At 38.7% G+C, this 18,886-nt stretch overlaps 1 protein-coding gene across 1 annotated transcript in view; it reads left to right on the top strand.

Moving 5' to 3' along the window:
- The window catches only part of LOC115929661 (TBC1 domain family member 16-like), a 29,115-nt gene extending 10,513 nt beyond the window's left edge, over positions 1-18,602 (top strand). Inside the window, exons 2-9 of the mRNA XM_030999386.1 lie at positions 1,797-3,190; positions 6,569-6,748; positions 10,983-11,131; positions 14,685-14,819; positions 15,812-15,998; positions 16,729-16,823; positions 17,264-17,492; positions 17,831-18,602. Of these exons, the coding sequence (XP_030855246.1) occupies positions 1,892-3,190; positions 6,569-6,748; positions 10,983-11,131; positions 14,685-14,819; positions 15,812-15,998; positions 16,729-16,823; positions 17,264-17,492; positions 17,831-17,995 (2,439 nt within the window). The 5' untranslated portion in view covers positions 1,797-1,891 and the 3' untranslated portion in view covers positions 17,996-18,602. The remainder of the gene's footprint in view (positions 1-1,796; positions 3,191-6,568; positions 6,749-10,982; positions 11,132-14,684; positions 14,820-15,811; positions 15,999-16,728; positions 16,824-17,263; positions 17,493-17,830) is intronic.
- Positions 18,603-18,886: the final 284 nt, after the last annotated feature.

The raw sequence follows: 18,886 nt of genomic DNA, 5'->3' as shown, positions 1-18,886 counted from the left end.
TTAACATCTGTTAAACTGAAGCCAGCCTAATAGCATCTGGTTTGTCATCGTACAGAATTTTGTGATTTACCTTGGAAGAGAGAAGTGGCGGTTTCTATGTACCATAGCCCTGGTAATTGGATCTGTTTATTAGTCATATTGTATGCACAAGGATTTTTGTGAATAGATAGTGTGGGTCATTGGTGGTAATTACAGTGCTATTGACATCTATTTTCCTGGAAAGAACGAAGGATGTTTTGAAGGGGTTTTTCACGACAACACTCAGATTAATTGGAATTCCATTTATTTCTATTTTTATCAGCGTTTCATAGGTAAGTGAAGTGCAGTATTGATTTGCATAGTACATGATCTAATTTTATTTTGTTGATTGTGCTTTTATATTTTATATAATATTTATTTCGCACTTGATATAATCTACTGAAAGCAGGAAATAACATTAAGGACAAGGGGTAAGAAAGAGAGAAATAACATGATGAAAATATATGTGCTGTAGTCTTAAATAGTACATTTCCTGAGACTGGCTGGCTGTAGAGAGAAATTCACATTTAAGTATATACTTCGCACAAACAGTTATAGGACTACATTTGTGTAACTATGTGTAACATGTAAATAATTGAATGTACATTCAAAATTTCAAACCTGACTATTGATAATTGGTAGGCCTAATATTGCAGTGGAGACATAGATTGTTTACTTCGAAGATAATTTACAGTGTACAATGTACAGGTGTACAGTATGTTCATATTTTGAGGTATAAACACAAAATGGAAGAATATACTTAATTATGTTTCACTTAAAAATATGAATGTAGTTAATTTGATGTGTCTGTGTGCATGTTGTGTTTGTCATGTTTGTCATGTTTATGTGGTTTGCATCATTCTATAGACCTACATGTATATCATTCTGCTGTTACATGTAGGCCTATGATATACATTGTACTTATTGTAACTGAGACTAATCAAGAAGAAAAATTCCCAATCTGAAGTCTGAAATCAGTGAAATGCCTTTATTTTGAAATAACACCTTGTTAATTGGTAAATGTAGTTCAGCAAAAGCCTGAAATCATCCAAACAAAATTGTTTATGTACCTGTACAGTGTGTATGTATACTGTATGCCTTGTACATAATGGATTGTCATTGTTTTAAATTAGAGTCGTAAACATATTGAATTACCCTATTTGGTCTGCTACATGTACCTACTCATGCAGCTTTGTGTAAAATCAGTGACAGTCATAAAGAGAAAAATAGATCACCTGACTAAAATGATGACACTGAAATATACATTGTTAAAATGCACATTTCGGTGACCTACATGTACAGTGTACATGTAATTCATTTTGTGGAATTTGAGAATTTGAGTTTGTTTATTTCTATATCCTGGAAACTTGATCTGAACTGGTTTAAGTATTCTAAAAAGTTTAGAGGGATGTGGTTACAACAGTAACTCTATAAATTTAGCCATACCAGCACATGTACAGTATGTATCATGTACACATACATGTATTTCTAGTTTAATATTCAATGGTAAGTTCTTTCTTTTCCAAGTTAGTGTCTTCAACTGCTGAAAATGTATACATTTTATAGCTTTACAAAATGATGCGTGAAAATTTTGCCTTATTAAGAATTGAAACATTGAATTTCATAAAATATAACAATGACAAAGTGACGTGTGGGATTATTAAACCAAATAACTGTTTAATTTACATTTTAAAAAATACCTGTGACATCCTCTACCAAGCACTCTTGATGTGTTCAATTGTTTAATTTCTGCATTTTGTGATTTTCTCTCTCTACAGGTTGTGAAGTTTGGAAGTCATCCCTGTACCATTTGAGTATTTCATGCATACACCTTGATGAGTTGTTGAGTTTGGGAGACTGACTGCCTGCCGCCATGGCCTACCTCGTGAAGAGGTTCAGTGACTTCCTGGGTATATCTGACCCTGAATATGTCAGAGCGCCGCCCCTCGATGGAGAGATCATCTTCTGCAAGAACAATGTGTGCGTGCATCCGCCCTCCATGCTCTCAACCACCGTGGAGCACCATCCGGGATACTTGACGATCCGCGCCCAGAGGGTTTCCGAGCGACAGACGTCCCTCGTGCTCACATGGATCCCAAACAAATCCTTGAACCAGAGAAAACGCTCCAGCTGCAGCACCAGCAGTCCCGTCAGAGTGACCTATGTGGACATCCGCAAGCAGATTGCGATGATTAATGAAGCACACCTGGACAATGTCAGTGGTGATAGTCTGAGTATTTTGTCCAAGGAGGAAGAGGCAGGGATGGAGAATAACGGTTCAGAGAAGTTAAAGGAGTCTGGCCGTAACGGAAGTCCTCAAGGGTCGATTCAGAGCTTTCAGGACTCTGGTATTGGGGAAGGGGAACGCCCGAAAGTGGGCAGAGACGGTGGTGTTAATGGTGCAACAGGGAGTGACTCGTGCAGTAGAAATGAGATAGATAATAAGACAGTTGAAGGAGACCACAAGGTGGAAGAGTCTTCTGAAAGTGATGAGATTTCATCAGATCAGAGGCTCGCTGCTATGCTAAACAGTCCAGGGGGTAACCGCAGCCCTGTGGGACGGCCCGTTAACTTGGAGCTACAGACAAAGATGAAGGTTTACCCACCTAAGGATGATGAAGACAAGGACAGTGTCAGCAGTTCTGATTCAGATGACTCTGAGACCTTTAACAACATCCTGGAACGCCTCTCAAATGATGTCCTTCCGAGGCAGATGTCCCGCCGGTCTAGCTCAACAACTCCAACCACCTCCAACCAGGACCCTTTCTCCTTGCCTTCCACCCCTAGCCCCGAAGAGAGCTTTGATCCCTTTGTCCCTCTCTACAGCCTCCACAGCAGTTCGACCTGCAGCCCCGAGTTCCACCCGTCTCCAATAGCCACCCACAACATGACCTTCCCTGAGAACTCTGTATGCTACCGCGGCAAGGTCATCTGTCCTGGTTCCCCTGCCAGCGCTCCAGCCAGGGACCAAGTCTGCGGGGTCTTCTCAGTGGACCTATGCCAGATGAGGTCCTTGAGGATCTTCTTTGCGGATGAAGAATGCACGAGCGGTCAGATGGTCATCGCTAGTCGGGAGAGTCAGTACAAGATACTGCACTTTCACCATGGTGGTCTGGATAAGATGACAGAAGTCTTTGATCATTGGAAGAACTGCATCAAACTTCACAATCAGGTGAGTGAGAAAATTGAAATTCTTTTTTACAAGGCATTCAAATGTTTAGTATGGTGAAGAACACTTACTTAACAACCCTAATAGTGCTGTAGATTTTTTTTTTTTAACTAACATTCATGCAGGCTGCTTAATTAGTACCACATCTTTGCATTTCCTTCAAGTAATTTACATATTTTGTACATGTACATACATACATTTTATATGCTTCAATTTTATGCTGCTGCCAAACTAATATTTGTCCTTTAAAGTATGTAGTAATTAGATTGATTGGTGTTATTTGTGTAGGAAAACATGTAAATTCCCCATCAAATGTTGTCAAGGACATGTACATGTAAATGTTAAGTAATTGGTTTTTAAAATTTGCAATTGTTTACCTGTAGGTCAACGAAATGCATATGATCATGATGTTTGTGCACTAATGCTATCAGCTTCCATGGAGAAAATGGAGATCTCTAAAAACCAATTTTCACTATTTGCCCGCTAAATGCCAGAGCCGAGGCACCTTGTATTGGCTTGTTATTAATTCATTATAACCAGCCGCATGAAGAGACAAAGTGTGTGAAGAGAGTCCCGGCCAACCTGCCCTTGTGGCTCATTACCACACTGTAAAGGCCACATTCTCTCTCTCTATTGGATTTCCAATTTCCTAGCATCACTCGCTCTCTCTCTCTCTCTATCTTCTCCTTGTTCTTCTCTCTCTAAGTCTTCTCTCTCTCTCTTCTTCTCTCTCTCTCTTCTTCTCTCTCTCTCTTCTTCTCTCTCTCTCTTCTTCTGCCTCCTCTCTCTTCTTCTGCCTCCTCTCTCTCTTCTTCTCTCTTTCTCTTCTCTCTCTCTCTCTCTTCTCTCTCTCTCTTCTTCTCTCTCTTCTTCTTCTCATCTCTCTCTCTCTTCTTCTCATCTCTCTTCTTCTCATTTCTCTCTCTTCTTCTCTCTCTCTCTGCCTATATCTCTCATCTTCTCTCTTTCTCTTTCTCTCACCAGTCTTTCTCCCTTCCACCTCCTCTCTCTCCTCACAATTGCTCATTCTTTTTTCCTCTCACTCTTTCTCTTACTCTACCTCTCCTTTCTCTTACTCTACCTCTCCTCTCTCTAACTCTACCTCTCCTCTCTCTAACTCTACCTCTCCTCTCTCTAACTCTACCTCTCCTCTCTCTAACTCTACCTCTCCTCTCTCTAACTCTACCTCTCCTCTCTCTAACTCTACCTCTCCTCTCTCTAACTCTACCTCTCCTCTCTCTAATCTATCTCTCACTCGCTCTCTTGTGCTCTCCCCTCCCCCATCTCTCCTGTCCCTCCTTACATGTACCTCACTCTCTCTCCCTCCCTTTCTCTCTTTCCCCTTTCTATCTCTCTCTCTCTCTCTCTCCCCTTCTCTCTCTCTCCCCTTCTCTCTCTCTCTCTCTCTCTCTCCTCTATCTGTCTGTCTCTGCCCCCCCCCCCCCGCTCTCTCTCTCTCTCTCTCTCTCTCTCTCTGTCTCTCGCTCTCTTTCCCTCTCTATACTCCACGACGTGTGGTAACACCGCGATGGTTGATTTGAGAGGTGTTTGACTGAATGGAATTAGTTAGCTAACATTGGCCCACTATGCATGCTAATAGCATTATTAAAGCTTAATCCAGACCTCCCGGTCATTGATCATTATACATTTCAGAATACGGTGTGTGCTGTCATGATATTTTTACATGTACATTTAAGGTTACAAAAAATGCAAGCCTTGTTATGAAATACATTGTTTTATAAAGTACACTTCATGATATAGACCAACATGTACATGTACATGTAACTTTGTTATTTAAAGGCATTCATCCTACCCAATACCGGTATTCAAAATGTTCCATTTAATCATTTAAAACCCTTCTCAAAACCCTTCTCAAAACCCACCTTTAAGTTATAGTTCCTTGGAGGCACACACAAGTAGAATAATTCCATTCAACTGAATTATATTGTAATTGTAATATCTTATTTCATTTTGTTGCTTTTAAGCTATTGAACATGTTGAGTAATTATTTTGAGTTAGACAATACCACCTGTGCGCTTAGAAATGCCTGCATTGAGCGCCCTATAAGTGTAATTATTATTATTATAAGGAAATTGCTTCCTTGGGCATGGAAGTAGTTGATAAATTTACAGCAATTTAATTGAATGTATACACGTGTACAAAACAGAACAGTCTTAGATGCATGTATTTGCACAAACTCAAGACTGAGTCACTGAGTTGGCAATTTATTTATCTTAGATAAATAACATCTTCTGTATACTAGAAATATAAGAATTAATATTTCTAGTATCAGTGTTTCCAGAACATTTCCCTTCTCTCTTGCATATTATTTTTCTCTCCAATAATCTACTTAAATTACATTTTTATTTCCATTCATTCGTCCTTTAAAATTATATTGATGTCCGTTACATGCGTGGGCATATATTATAGATTGTCAGTGATATTTATTCAGGCATGCATAAATACAATGAAGGTCATCTACATTTTAATTAATGTTTCGATCCCTGTACATGTAATTGTATTGTCATGATCTCTAATCAATTTTACCTTGTAACAGTTTTATTTATATGTCTCGGTCATTCAAAGTATTTTTTTCTTTCTATCTCCTGTATCATAAATTCTTTTCTATCCTCCAAATACTTCTTTCTTTTATCTTCCTTGCTCTCCATCTTTGTATTCCTTTTCATTTTGTTATATTATTTTTCAAGCTTCTTTTGCTTTTTTTCTCTCTTTTGTATTTTTATCCTTTTGCAACTACTCACTGTTTCCCCTCTAATCTACCCCACATCTGTACATAATTGAAGTCAAATTTTCCATTCTCTCTTTGATTGTTTAAATAATGCTCTCTCTCTCTCTCTCTCTCTCTCTCTCTATCTGCTTCTCTCTCTTATTTTGCTTTGTTATCTATCTTCCTTCTGTCTCTTCTCTCCACCTTTCTTATCTCTCCTCCTTTCTTCCCTCTCCCCCCTCTCTCCTCTCCCATCCTCTCTCACTCTCTATTCTCATTTTCTGATGTTTCTCTCTTTTATTTTTGTTTTGCTGTCTCTCTCTCTCTCTCTCTCTCTCTTACCCTCTCTCCTCTCACCCTCTGCTCTTTCATATATGTATGTCTGTCTATTTTCTTTGTCTCTTTCTCTCTTTTGCTCCTTCTCTCAATGTTCACTATTTCATATACACCATGTTATACTTATCCTGGGCTCTCTCCATCTCCCTCTGTCTCTGTCTTCCATATTAACTTATCTTTGTAATTTGTATGGTTCTCTCTCTCTCTCTCTCTCTCTCTCTCCATCTCTTCCATATACGCTCATCTACATGTACTACAATATGTAAATCATTTATAAATATCTCTCTCATTCTCTTTCTCTCTCTCTCTCTCTCTAGTCCCTAGACAACGATGATGGTACCGGCCATTACCTGCGGAAGTTCAACATCATCCAATCGAGTATGAAGCCAGAGGATTGTCATCCCGAGGAAGGACTCTTTAGTGAGCTCAGTGAGGAACTCTGGTGGAACTACATCAACGATAAGGGCCAGATTGAGGACATCTTCAGATTACGAAAGGTACTACTAGGAAATTACCATCCATTCCGGGTTTAGGAAGGATTTATTTCAGTACATTTGGGAAATGAGAGCTGTAGGCAGCTGAGCATGCTTTTCAGTCTCGCTTTATTTTGATAATGATGATTTGATACCCTGTCATCATGGAGTAGGTCCATGCTACCATGTACATGTGGCTGAAAGGATTCTCTTGCTCTTGCCTAAGGGCACATCAACCTAGACAAAATTGGTCATCAGTTATTCAAGGGAAGAAAAGGTTTTTAGTCACAAAATGCCTCACAAAAAATAACAAGAAGTTGAAAGGAATGTTTTCAGACGCATTTTTATCCCAAATGTATTTGCTGAGCATGGGGATCCCAACAGAAATTTGCGCTCATTTCTTCTTATGCTGGATCAGGTTCTGCCAGATTCTGGGGAGGGGGGTCCCTCCTGGTCTGCCAGTGTGTGATTTGCTCAAAACTTACAATGTATGCAAATGTCATCAAGCTTATGCAGTGATAGAGTTTGAAAGACAGAGAATAGTGTACCTGTATAAAATGAATTTGGTTTAAAAAAAACACAGCAGGGAAAGAGAAAAAGAGAGCAGTTTGGATAATAAGAGAAGGCTAGGAGTGTGTGCGGGGGGGAGGGGGGAGGGGGAGGGGGGAGGGGGAGGGGGGAGGATGCTGAGTGGGAACTGAATAAGAAAAGACACTTTTATAGATATCTTTAAATAACAGACACTTGAAAGAAGCATCATGCCATCAGAGGTTTTGATGAAGTACATTCTACATGTATGTATTTATACATTTCTTTTATAAAAACATGATCCAAACTATCAACAGCATGACCTTTCTTTCATTGAACCATATGTTGTACCACGGGCACCCTGGTGTAGAGCTGTACAGGGATGGCATTCAGGCATCCTTTCTTAAGGAGCCGTTCCACTTGTGACTGTTAATCAAGGCAATGCACCCATTGCAGCACTGCAAGTTTTATGTCTTATACGTAAATAGAGCATAACATGTCCATTAATTAGGCTCATGAGAGGAACTCACTTTTTTCCAGTATTAAAATGGAATTTGCATTCAATGGAGTCCACCTGATATGGAGGGACCTTTGGTGATACAGTACATCAGGTTATATTAGAGCGATGAACATAACATGACCTATAAATATGTGGCAGTAATGGATTAAAGATCCTCTGGCCAAGGGAGGGGGGGGGGTGGGCACAGGCAACAACATGTCTGACAAGCCACCCTAAAGTTCTCAAATTAGTCAGGTGGCACCTGAGTTTTAAAATATTGTGCACATTTTGTTTTAAACTCTAGAGTGTGTATTAAAGTTATAGAAGATTTATTTTCTAGGAAGTGGAGGGGGCACATACCCCTGTGCCCCCTGCCACCCCCTCATGGAACCTGTCGGGAGATTTATTATTACCAGGGGTGAGCTCTAGCTATCACTAACTCTATTATTCCTCTCTTGACTGACCACTTGTGACCGTATCTAGATCCAAACATCAGATGATTGCCAGCGAGGGTCCCTGTGACTGGTATCCCTTGACCAGTCATGTGGAGCTAATGGTTTTTACAAGGCAATATGGGACACATCAAAGAGAATACAGAATACCCTTAATGTGACATGTTGATGACTTTTTTAACGTGTATTAATAAAGTACATGTAAGGTAGAAGGATTTTTCTTTAATTAATCATTCCTGCCCTGTCAACATTTTGTTTGACTGTCATTAACCAGAGCATAGTTTTAATGTACTGTATATCCATCTTTATTTATTTGCTCATTTTATTTATTATGTAATTTCTAGTATCACATCGTGAAGTGATAGCAATAAGTAGACAGTATTGGTACATTGTTATTTTAAAAAGAGACAAATACAACAACCGATGCCTTGAGATATTTTCTTGCCTCCTTTCCTTCATTTTCCTCCCTCTTTTACTCTCTCTGTATTCTTTGTTCGTTCACAGATTATCTCATTTCATTGCATACTGTACATCAACATGCACATGCTGATTTAATGGAAGTTACTCATTTGATATTCATTTTTCCTCTTTCTCTCCATCTCTCTTTCTCTCTCTCTCTCTCTCTCTCTCTCTCTCTCTCTCACTCCCCACCCCTCTCTGCCCTCTCTCATACTTTTTTTGTACTCCCCCTTCTTCTCCCTCTCTCAATTTATCCATATTTATTCCTGCTTTAATACACTTTCTTATCTAAATTTACAAGAACATTGACATTTGTCATCAATCCATCATTCTACAAAAAACAAAGCAACCATGCATTAAAAAAATGCTCCTATTATATATCCATTACAATTTCAATTTACACAATAAAGAGAGCCTTTCATTTCCATATGTTCTATGCAGGGGGCATTAATGCATTGCTGCCCCAACAAAATACACAACCAATACCGCAGAATAGTAATGATATTTACCAGGAAGCTTTCTCATTTGTTGTAATGGAGGCATGCATTTAATAACTATACAAATGAACTGCGGAGGAGAAAGAGCACAGAGAGGAGGGGAGTGTAAATGTTAAAAGGTCTATTTATAGGTTGCCTGCTCTCCGGTTACTGATTTATAGACAGCCCACGGGTACTGTACAAGTACTTGAGTCTGGCATCAGGATCAAGCATTAGAGCTTTTATTCACGAATGTAATGTGTTATAATCTGTTTGCCTTTGGGGGTGGGGGGGGGGGGGTATTCAAAGAGGAGAGTGTTCTGAACCCAATATTACATCTTTGATTCTAGCAGAGAGCCACACATCACATTTACTGTCAATTTGAAAATCTTTTATTCTATTTATGTACATGATACATATTTTTGATGAGAAATATATTTTAAGTGCAGAATAGCAAACTATGATTTTTATTGTAATATGATATATCTGCTTTATGAGAAATAATTTTACAAAATAAATACACTGTTTTTTTCTTCTTCATAATGGAATGTTTTTTATATATTTTTAAAGTTCTAATGAGATACATGTTTATTGTCACCACTCCATGAAAGTTTTGAATCTATTCTGTTATGGCTTTGAAAAATTACTAAAAACTCCATTAACAACACTGCATTATTTATTCATTACTTGTAAATCGTAGTTTGCTTCATAACATATGCTATAGGGGAGAGAGTAATGTTAATAATTAATCGATTGGAGCTCATCTAGAATGATAGCGTGGATACTTTACTATTCATGATAGGATCTACATCTACATGTTCATGTATATTTGATGACAAGAGGCGAGTGGTGCATTTTTCTGGGTTAATAGCCTATTGGCAATCTAATTGCAGGTATTCTAGATGAATGCCTGTTTACTGAAGGGCTGTTCCACACTATGTCCAACTGCAGTACAGTTGTATACCACACTGGACCTTCCAATCGATACACAAACGCTTTTTATTGCTTGCATCCTAAATCCAAATTTCCTTCTTTTTTTCTTTTTTCTTTTTTCCAATTTTTCCCAATTTTTTCCAAATTCAAATCCAAATTTTCCATAATCACCAACTCACCATTGGAAACTAATGCTGTTGCATGTTGATCACAAAGCAAATATGTGAATCTTTTTTGTATTCTTAGCGAGTTGAAAATGTGGTCTGATTGTTGTCATGACAGAGTGTTGGATTTGATGCAAAGAAATTATTTAATATTTTCAGTGGGTCAAAATTGTGGTTATATAATCTGTAATTCTATGTAAATGTGTTTGCAAAAATATGTTAAAAAGTATCAAGCAAGAATGATAATCATTTAGTGTATTAGTCCCTTTTTTATTACAGTTTTAGAATATTTTGTTGTTGTTTTGTAGCCATTTTCTAGACATGGGTCAAGAGAGACAACTCTGGATGAAGTACTCTTAATGTGGGACTGCACTACTTATAGCTACATGCGCCCTCTATATAGCAAACAATGCCCAAGTGATACCCGTTGGTCCCCCATAATCCCCTTTTTCGTATGTTAATTGAGAGCTGATTTGATGAGATAACCACTTGTCAGTGACCTTGCAGGGTGGTCTAATCCCTCCTGGCCAAACAAGTGAAGAGGGGCTTTAAGGTCTAAAATAGCCCTGGGATAAAATACAAACCCATGTGACTGAAAGCAATCATGATAATTACCACATTTATTTCTATTCCCTGAGCATGTATTTTGCCCAAGGCAGCTACCGGTACACTTACTGTATGTATGCCCTTCTAAATGATTAATCTATCTTAATGTCCTTCTCCTCTTTTCGTATTACCATAAACTAGGTCGTGTTCTTCGGTGGGGTCGACGAGTATCTACGGAGAGATGTCTGGCCGTTCCTCCTGGGATTCTTTGCTTTTGATTCGACGACGGAGGAGAGAAACGCCCTCAGGGGTCAGAAGAGACTGGAATACGAGGATATACAAAAGGAGAGGTGAGAACATAGTGTACATGGATATGTAGGGTGATGCATGCATATGAATGTAAATATGGATACCTAATGCTGTCTTTTGCACACCTTAACCCTATTTAGCCCGGGGGGGGGGGGGCTTTTAAAGCCCCCCCCCTCGACATTTTTCGCGATAATTTTTTAACGCAAGAAAATCTTGCACTGAAATTTTGTGACTTTTTTCTTTCGAGTCTTGCACATCTTTTGAAAGAAATTTTTCAAAAATCGGACCTACCATTACAAAGTCACGTGTCCTTTTGTCTTTGCATGTCAGCCCGAAAATCGCTCATTTTTGTGATTTGTGTACAAAACATATGGAAATCTCATTTTTCAAATAAAGAGATAAAACATGGGTTATTTGGTCTTGTTGATAGTTTAGGTGTTTATTTTGGGGTCAAAATAGTTGAATTATAGTTGGAAATGAAATAAAACAACAAAAACAAAAAAATACAACAGTTAAAAAAAACAAAGAAGTACATAAGAAATTATCAAAACAATAGATAACATAAGGAATAACCGTGGTTTTTCAATTATTTTTTTGTATTATTATTCCAAATGGTCTAACAAATATATGTAGTGAGAAAGAATGCTTAAATATGAATAATGTCTGATTTATGGGCAAAAATGTGAATTTTATGACCTTACAGTATGTATTTGCATAAATTACCATAAATATGCAAATGAGTGAATTTTTCAAAAAAAATTGAAATTACCATAGTATTCTATACACTTCACTTGACATGTATGCAAATTTTTGCGGCGATCGGGCGTTTCACGGCCGAGATCATAGGGGGGAGCCTTAGAAGATTGCGACACGTTTGTGACAAGTGAATTATGTGGCCAGAAAATGAAATGCAATTGATATTAACTTTACTAAGCTGTACTTTGGAACCAAATATAAGGAATTTACATTTGTCTAAATTTAATTTCAAGGAACGTGCGAGCATCCAATCATGAGCATCAGCCATGCAAGATTCAAGGCGATGAACGGCTCGTTCTGCAGCGGCTTGATCTGAATTGAAGGAAATCATAAGTTGAATATCATCTGCATAAATATTATAATCTATGCCATGTTGTAACAAAACTTGTCGCAATCCAATTAAATAAATTGAGAAGAGAGTAGGCCCGCCCACAGAACCCTGTGGTACTCCACAAGAGAAAGGCAAAGCAACTGATTTGCAACCATTAATACAAACGATCTGAGAGTGGTATGACAGATAAGACTCAAACCATTTGTGTGCCTCACCCTTGACACCAAGTGAACTAAGTGTGTTCAAAAGGATAGTGTGATTAACGGTGTCGAAGGCGGAGGACAAGTCTAGCAGCAGGAGAGCAGTTGAGTTACCCCTATCCATCCCTTGCAGGATATAGTTGGACACATTTACAAGCAGTGTTTCCACACTATGATGGGATCTGTAACCTGTCTGGAAAGGGTCGAACAAATCATTGTCCAGAAAATAATCCGAAAGACGAGAAAACACAAGCCTTTCAAGAATTTTGAGCAAAAAAGGTAGGTTTGAAACTGGTCGATAATTTTGGAGGGAATTTCGGTCCAGAAAAGGTTTCTTCAACAACGGAGTAACATGAGCTATTTTCAATGAGGAAGGAACATGTGCCTGCTCTAAACTCAAGTTAATCAAGTAAGAAAGGATGGGAGCGAATGTGGAGGAACAGTCCATTAATAATTTAGTGGAAACAGGGTCTAACTGACATGATTTGGGGGGTAGTTTATGTAAGAGTGACATAATCTCCTTAGGGGTAGTAGGTTGTATTACTTCAAAGGAAGAGGAAGTAAGGGGATGGTGTGGTGTTTCGTCAGGTGATAAACTGTCGCAGATGGTCTTGACTTTCGTCTGGAAGAAGTGGGTGAATGTAGAGGCCATTTACTGGCTGTCCGTGTGGGCTGGAAGTGGTGATAACTGTCGACGATTCAGAAGTCGGTTTGCTACTGAGAAGAGCTTTCTGAAATCATTCCGACAGTCTTCAATAAGATCTACAAAGTATGAGCGCTTCGCCCTTTTCACAAGTGAATTTACGAGGTCACGCTGGGCACAGTACAGTTCTTTGTCAGTCTGAACTCGGCCATTGGCCTTCCATTTCCTCTCCAGTTGTCTATGTATCCTCTTCTGAGTACGAATGTCATTGGTATACCACGGACAGTCTGCATGATTCCTCACTTTCCGTGATCTCTGAGGAGCATGAGCATCTAGAACCCTCCCGAGTTCTAACTTGTAGTGATGAACAGCTTCTTCAACACTACATGTAGCAGGAGCAGTGATGTTGCAGTCAGCAATGCTATTCGCGAAGGTCACTCTGTCAATATCTCTGATGTTACGACTGACATATGTAGAGTGGGTCCGACTAGGCTTAGCGAAGTTTAGCTTCCATAAGATAGCAGAATGGTCGGAGATGCCAGGTATGACCTGAGGTTTCGAACACAGGATTTGATCATCAGCGTTCCGCACCATGACAACGTCCAGGATGTGACCCTTGTCATGGGTAGGAGATTTGACTAGCTGGGAGATGCCGTGACTAGTGAGAAGATCATTAAACTTTTGTGTGTTCGGTGCAGAGTTATTGTCCAAGTGAATGTTCAAGTCACCGGTGATGAAGAAAGGTGGAGTTCTGTACATTCTACCATCAAGAAAGTCAGAGAATTCTTCCAGAAATTTGGAGAAGCTATGTCCACCAGGCGGCCTGTAGATTACCGAGATGTCCATACAGCTTGAGTCACTGGAGATAGTTGCAGACATACATTCAAAACTGTCATAGTTTTCTGATGACATAATAACCTGGAGGCTGTCTTTATAAAGAAAAGCCACGCCACCACCCCGCCCAGAGGAACGACCATCCCAAATATTAAGGGCATGAAGAGTCTGACTATCATAGGTATAATCTATAGTCAAGGAATCATCAGAACAGTTAGGTCCTTGAGAGGAAGGCCCAGGGTTGGGGCTGATGTCTCCCGAGATCAGTAGTAAAATGCGAAATCTTGAAACAATTAGCATACCGCTGAATGGGAGTACCAATGTACTTGTACTTTCCCTTATGTTGTACAGCTACATTACGTGAATCAGTGGTATAATGCACTAGTACAGTACAAGAATCAGTAGTGTAACATACAATGCATACAATAGATACAAAGGCTATTAGGATAGCCACCTTCATTGTGTAAACTCGCACAACCGTTTTTATTATTTTTTTAATATCAGATTTTGTTTACTTGTTATGCAGAATCAGGAATGCATGTCTTGAGGCTTACAAAAATGACATACATGTATGCTTCTAATGGAAATTTATTTCATATGAAACCAAAATGAGACAGAATGCTCACCATTAACTTTATTCCCATTACCAGAACTCCACCTTCTCTTAAATATGTTGTTTATGAAAGATCTCTGGGGGTTTTCATGAGTTATCACTCTTAATATTGAACTAACCTGAGATGGAGACCTAAAAGATATCTGATGAAATCAATATTGTATATGTACCAATTTATGTTCAATTTTATTAAAAATACTTTCTTTCTTTTATTCAGGCTTGAGATGACAGAAGAGCAAAACAAGTTGTTTTATCGCAATGTTCAGAGCATAGTGGATAAGGACGTAGTGAGAACTGACCGTACTCACCCGTACTTCAAAGGAGAGAACAATCCTAATGTGGACATCATGAGGTCAGTTCACATTAAATCTTTCTCTCTCTCTCTCTCTCTCTCTCTATCACTCTCTTTTTTTTTTCTTTTTTTTTATCTATCTCTGTTTCTCTATTTGTCTCTCTCTCTCTCTCTCTTGCTCTCTCTCTATCTATCTATTTGTCCATCTGTCTCTGTCCCTTCCTCTATCTGTCTCTCTGTCTCTTTTTCTAATTCTTTCTTTTTATCTCTCTATCTCTCTATTTGTTTGTCTGTGTCAGTCTCTTTCTACATCTGTCTCTCTGTCTCTGACCGTTCTTCAAAGGACCATAATGTGGACATCAGTCTAGTGGGAAAACAATTTGAGGGGGCAGTCTTTCGTTCTCTGTCCCTCCTTTTTTTTTTCTCTCTCCCTTTCTCTCTTTTTTTAAGATCTCTTCACCCTCCCTCCACCTCTTCTCTTCACCTGTCTGTCGTCTTCTTTCAATATGCCCCTAATGAATTACTTACAGTAGCAAAACAGCAATTTTTTGTCACCCTGGACTCTCTTGTTGTGGTTTCCCAAGCTTTCTTCCAATTGTGGTTTAACTGTAAGAGAAACAGATGTTTTAATCAAGTTTATCAAATAAACATTTAAACAAATATATATATCACTAAAGTTTTTAAATGAGGGAAATCTTTCAACATTGTATTAATCTCCCTAGGACTTTTCAGGTGGCGACCTGTCAACTATATTGAAGTTTGAAGTTTTATTTATTCCAAATTTTACATAGAAAAACAGATTATACTCTTTTTTTAATTTTTTTTTTATACAAACGTATATTATTATAAGAGTAGATTTCACACAAGAAATTTAAAAAAATAATAATTATAGATTTCAAATCAAATATAATGTACGGAAAATAAGTACAAAATTTAGAAATATGTAGATACAATGTACATGTAGAACAATGTAAAATGTGGGGAGCCTAAATTAAACCAAGACATGTCAAATTTAGTCTCTCTGTTACTTAACTGTTTTAAATTCTCTGTAGGAACATCTTGGTGAACTTTGCGACCTACCAGCCGTCAACGGGCTACAGCCAGGGCATGTCTGATCTACTAGCCCCGATATTGGCTGAGCTACAGGATGAGTCGGATGCTTTCTGGTGCTTTGACAGCCTCATGAAGAACGTCATCTTTGTCAGCTCTCCCAAGGATGAAGACATGGAGATGCAACTGGTGAGTTATGACATTTTGAATAAGTATGTAGAGATGCTGCTTATAAGTTTCGGCTTGCATGGTGATGTAGATATACAGTAGGTTTACGGATAGTCAACCTGTTCGAAACGTCGAGCCTCTCCTACTACCTATCCTCTCCAACCGGCGCTCTCCTTAGAACTATAAGCTCAAAAAAAGATTACCAATAGTCCTTTTCAGGACTCCCCAATCCTCCCCCTCTCTCTCTCAGATGGTGCAACCGTAAGCCTACTGTATAAGTATGATATAGCCATCATAAGTCTCCAGGATATACATGTACCATCCACCAAATAGTCTACAATCATTGTTTATCTCTTCTAAAAACTCTTTCTCCTCATATTTCATTCTAATCCTCCTTTCTCATCCCTGGCCATTATTCTTATACTGCCTCATCACTTCTTCCTCTCATTCCATTTCTCCCCCACCCTTTCTTGCTCTCCTTGTCTCATCTCCCCTCTTGTCTGCCCTCGATAGGGGGACTTTATCCTTTCCCCCTCTTTATTTTTCTGCTTTGGTATTGGTACAGTATTTCTTTCTTCTATCCATTTAATCTCCTCTCAACTTTTCTATTTTTTCTTTTTTTCTCTTCAGCTCAAGACTATTACCCATCAAAATCACTTAAAAACTTCATTATAAAAGTATTTAATTATTTCATGTTGCAATTTATAAATGCAGTTAAAAATGTATTGTTCTCCTCTTTCTGGCTCACCAGACCTATCTTTTGGAGCTGATCAAGTTGATGTTGCCTGAGTTCTGGGACCATCTCATTCAGATTGATGATGCCATGGAACTTCTCTTCTGCCACAGGTGAGTGTAGAGGAGAATGACAATTGGTGAATATTAAGACCCAAGAAGGGGGCTATAGGAAGGGTAGGAAGATAAAGAAGGTACTGTACATGCAATAGGAGGATAGAAGAAGGTTGTTACAAACTGTATTTTACTCTTCATTTGCTGTATCTGAGACTGCCACTTTATTTGTAATATTCGTGTAGGATACATACCGGTACATGTAGGATATGTCTCACAAATACGACTGTTGCAGTCAATTGTTTTCTCCATAAGTCACTTTGTTTTGCTACAGATAAAGAGCAAAATGCCTATACATAATCTGAAAATAATAATGGCATATAATATGTAGAGTTCCTGAAACCAGGAAGATGAATGCCTTTACATATTGATAAATTTGTAATTACCTATTTTGCATTTCAAAACTATAGCAAATTCACATTTTATCCTCATAATTGCAGATGGATCTTGCTCTGCTTCAAGCGTGAATTCTCTGAGCCTGAGGCCTTGAGGATGTGGGAGTCCTGCTGGGCTCACTACCAGACCGATTACTTCCATCTTTTCATCTGTCTTGCTATCATCGCTATCTATGGAGACGACGTCGTCCAGCAGACACTCCCGGCAGACGACATGCTCCTGCACTTCAGCAACCTGGCCATGCAGATGAATGGGGATATTGTACTCAAGAAGGTAGATAGGAGAGGAGAGGAAAAAAAAAACTTCTTTTGTAGTTTAGTTGATATTGCATTCCTATTACATTTGTATCGTCTGGTGAAAGCCAGAAGGGTGTTAACTCTTCAAGGGGGGGGGGGGGGGGGGGGGGGGGGGGGGGGTGTTGGTAATATTTTGTTAATGTACAGTAGTTTACCTTTATGTTTAGAGGGCACTCAACCCTTGTCTATACTTGCTGCCCTTTCTACGACCTAAAAATGAGAAGTTTACAATAGTGTCATTGTCAACATCAACATGAAGGAATGGCAATCAAATATGACTACCGGTATTTTCAATCTTGTTGCACCCTCTTACAGGCAAGAAGTCTCCTCCACAAGTTCCGGACCCTAGTGAGGCTCCCCTGCACCCTGGACAAGCTTTGCCGGACTTGTGAGCCCGGCATGTGGGATAGTGGACACTCCCCAGTGGTCGAGTGCGTCGGCATCCATGAGGCTGGATACAGCTGCCCGCACATCAGGTGAAAACAATTAACATTTGTCAAATCATACAAAGATTAAAACTCTTTTAATATTGACCCAGGACTGCCGCATTGCTTGGAGTATGTTATACATGTACACTGTATGTGTGCCAAAGGTTGACTGTGGCAATCCATTTGTCAATGAAAGCAGGTAAAGGTTTAAAGGGTTATTTTAGATTTGATCCATTCCACTGAACCATTTCCCTTTTCTCTTTTTAGACAGGTAACCATGCCCTTTCCATCCTTTCACTCATGGTGCATGTAGATACAAAAATGACTGCCTTATAAAGGAGCCTCATATCGAGATGTTTCTTTCTGTTCTTTTTAATCACTGTGGAGCCGAAATAACCCTTACAATGCCGCTGTAAGTTTTATTAGAAGAATATTCAGAGAGATGCATGGTAGTGAATAAATAGTGGATATTGAATGGATTAAATGCATGAAATCAACTCATCTGCCTTTAGAAATAAAACCCCATGGATATAGGCTTTCAATACATGTACCAAACTGGGCTGAAAAATGAAACATCTTTTGGAACCGCCCTTTGTATTACATAACTAATCCTGTCTCTGTAATTATTGACAAGAAATGTGTTGTGGACATTCGCTTATAAGTTTAAAAAGTGGTACATGTATATCTTGATTTCTAGCAATTCTGCCTTTATTTTCAAAACTTGCTTAATCTATTATAGAAGAAAAGCAAAAAGTTTTAGAATGATTATGAAATAAAAAATCATCTTTTCTTTCATTTGCCATATACATCAATTATTCAATAATGATAATTGTTTAGAAATATATTGCTTTTGAAAATGAATTATATAAAGGTTGATTACATGATTGTCATTTTAACGTTATTAATTTACATTGTATGTGTATATCATATGCTGAAGGAAAAC

Source organism: Strongylocentrotus purpuratus, unplaced genomic scaffold, assembly GCF_000002235.5.
Source record: "Strongylocentrotus purpuratus isolate Spur 01 unplaced genomic scaffold, Spur_5.0 spur5_contig_861, whole genome shotgun sequence".
NCBI classification, from domain to species: Eukaryota; Metazoa; Echinodermata; class Echinoidea; order Camarodonta; family Strongylocentrotidae; genus Strongylocentrotus; species Strongylocentrotus purpuratus.
This window is presented reverse-complemented; position numbering and strand designations above follow the sequence as displayed.